At 52.2% G+C, this 1,555-nt stretch overlaps 1 protein-coding gene across 1 annotated transcript; it reads right to left on the bottom strand.

The window, feature by feature from the left end:
- Window positions 1–288: 288 nt before the first annotated feature.
- LOC121169993 (olfactory receptor 3A2-like) lies at window positions 289–1,242 on the bottom strand. Its single transcript, XM_041000848.1, has one exon. It carries the CDS (start codon window positions 1,228–1,230, stop codon window positions 289–291), a length of 942 nt encoding a protein of 313 aa, XP_040856782.1. The 5' UTR covers window positions 1,231–1,242.
- Window positions 1,243–1,555: the final 313 nt, after the last annotated feature.

Raw genomic sequence — 1,555 nt, 5'->3', positions numbered from 1 at the left:
GAAAAAAAAAGATGCCTCAAAGGGAATACAATTCTCCATTGCTCAAAAAAGAAATATTGAATCTTGCAATGTAGACAGGATACTAGAAATCAGTGTCTTTAGTTTCACTGTACTAGTTCGCCCCCCTCTGAACTGGGAAGTGTCAAGACTCTGTCTATAAAATGTGCCCATCCCTGGCTAGAGAGAGCTTCCTTGAGGAGCAAAGATCTTATTTCTGAGCAAGAGTCTCTTTGCTCAAGGATGTAGGAGGGCTGGGGCCCACCTGCTATGCTGTCTCCCTTCCTCCTGCTAGTGTTTGCTCCCTGGGAGCACCCTCCACAGGGCTCCCTGTACGTCAGGGTTCCTCAGGCTGTAGATCAGGGGATTCAGCATGGGGCTGATGACAGTGTTGAGAATGCCAATCCCCTTGTCCTTATCTGAAGCCTCCACTGAACCTAGTCGCATGTAGCTGAAGACACCTGTTCCGTAGAAGATGCCTACGACGGTGAGGTGGGAGCCGCAGGTGGAGAAGGCCTTCTTCCTGCCCTCAGCAGAACGGATGCGCAGGACCGCAGCCACCACATGGGCATAGGAGGTGATGATGAGAACCACAGGTGCACCTGCCATGAGGATGCCCAGACCGAAGAGCAACAACTCGTTGAGTTGGGTGCTGGAACAGGAGAGCTGGAAGAGCTGTGGGAGGTCGCAGTAGAAGTGATTGATCACATTGGGGCCACAGAAGTTCAGGGTGGATAGGGCCACAGTATGGGTCAGTGCATTGGAAAAGGCGCAGGTCCAGGACACAGCCACCAATGTCCTCTGGACAGTCTGGCTCATTCGAGTGCTATAGGTGAGGGGATGACAGATGGCCAGGAACCGGTCATAAGCCATAGCTGTCAACAGGAAGCAGTCCACACCAGCCAGCAGGTGGAAGAAGAAGAGCTGGGAGAGGCAGGCTCCATAAGGAACATGGCGCTTGTGGGACACAAGGCGGCCCAGCATGGAGGGGACGGTGACACTGATGCAGCCGACATCGAGCACAGACAGGTTGCCCAGGAAGAAGTACATGGGGGTGTGGAGTTTGGGCTCTGTCAGGATGGCAGCCAGGATGCTGAGGTTGCCCCCCACTGTGACCAGGTAGGCCAGGAGGAAGAGAACGAAGACAAGTGGCCACAGGTCTGGAGTCTCCACCAAGCCCAGCAGGACAAACTCAGTAATGGCTGTTCCATTGGCCCCAGATGCTGGTTCCATTAGTCCCTGTAGTGAGACATTCCATGGGGAATGGATCAGCTTTCTCCCAAGTTAGTTGTTTAGTAAGAACATCATGACTCACTTTCAAATGCACACCTGAGTAAATTCCTAAGTGTTCTTGCGGATAATTTCTGGCTGCATCTCCTCAGTTTAAACTCCATCTCTGCCTGCCTTTCAGTGTCCTTCCCTGACTCCCCTGGGAGCTGCCTGATGTCACCACTACCTTAATTTCCATTCTCCTCATGAAAGGTACATAAATCCTTTCTTCTCTTACTTCCTGCATCAACATGAGACCCTCCTAGCAAGGCCCTATAGCTGCAGAGTT

The sequence above is a fragment of the Ochotona curzoniae genome, unplaced genomic scaffold, assembly GCF_017591425.1.
Source record: "Ochotona curzoniae isolate NIBS_2020 unplaced genomic scaffold, NIBS_Ocur_1.0 scaffold_2453, whole genome shotgun sequence".
Taxonomy (NCBI): Eukaryota; Metazoa; Chordata; class Mammalia; order Lagomorpha; family Ochotonidae; genus Ochotona; species Ochotona curzoniae.
This window is presented reverse-complemented; position numbering and strand designations above follow the sequence as displayed.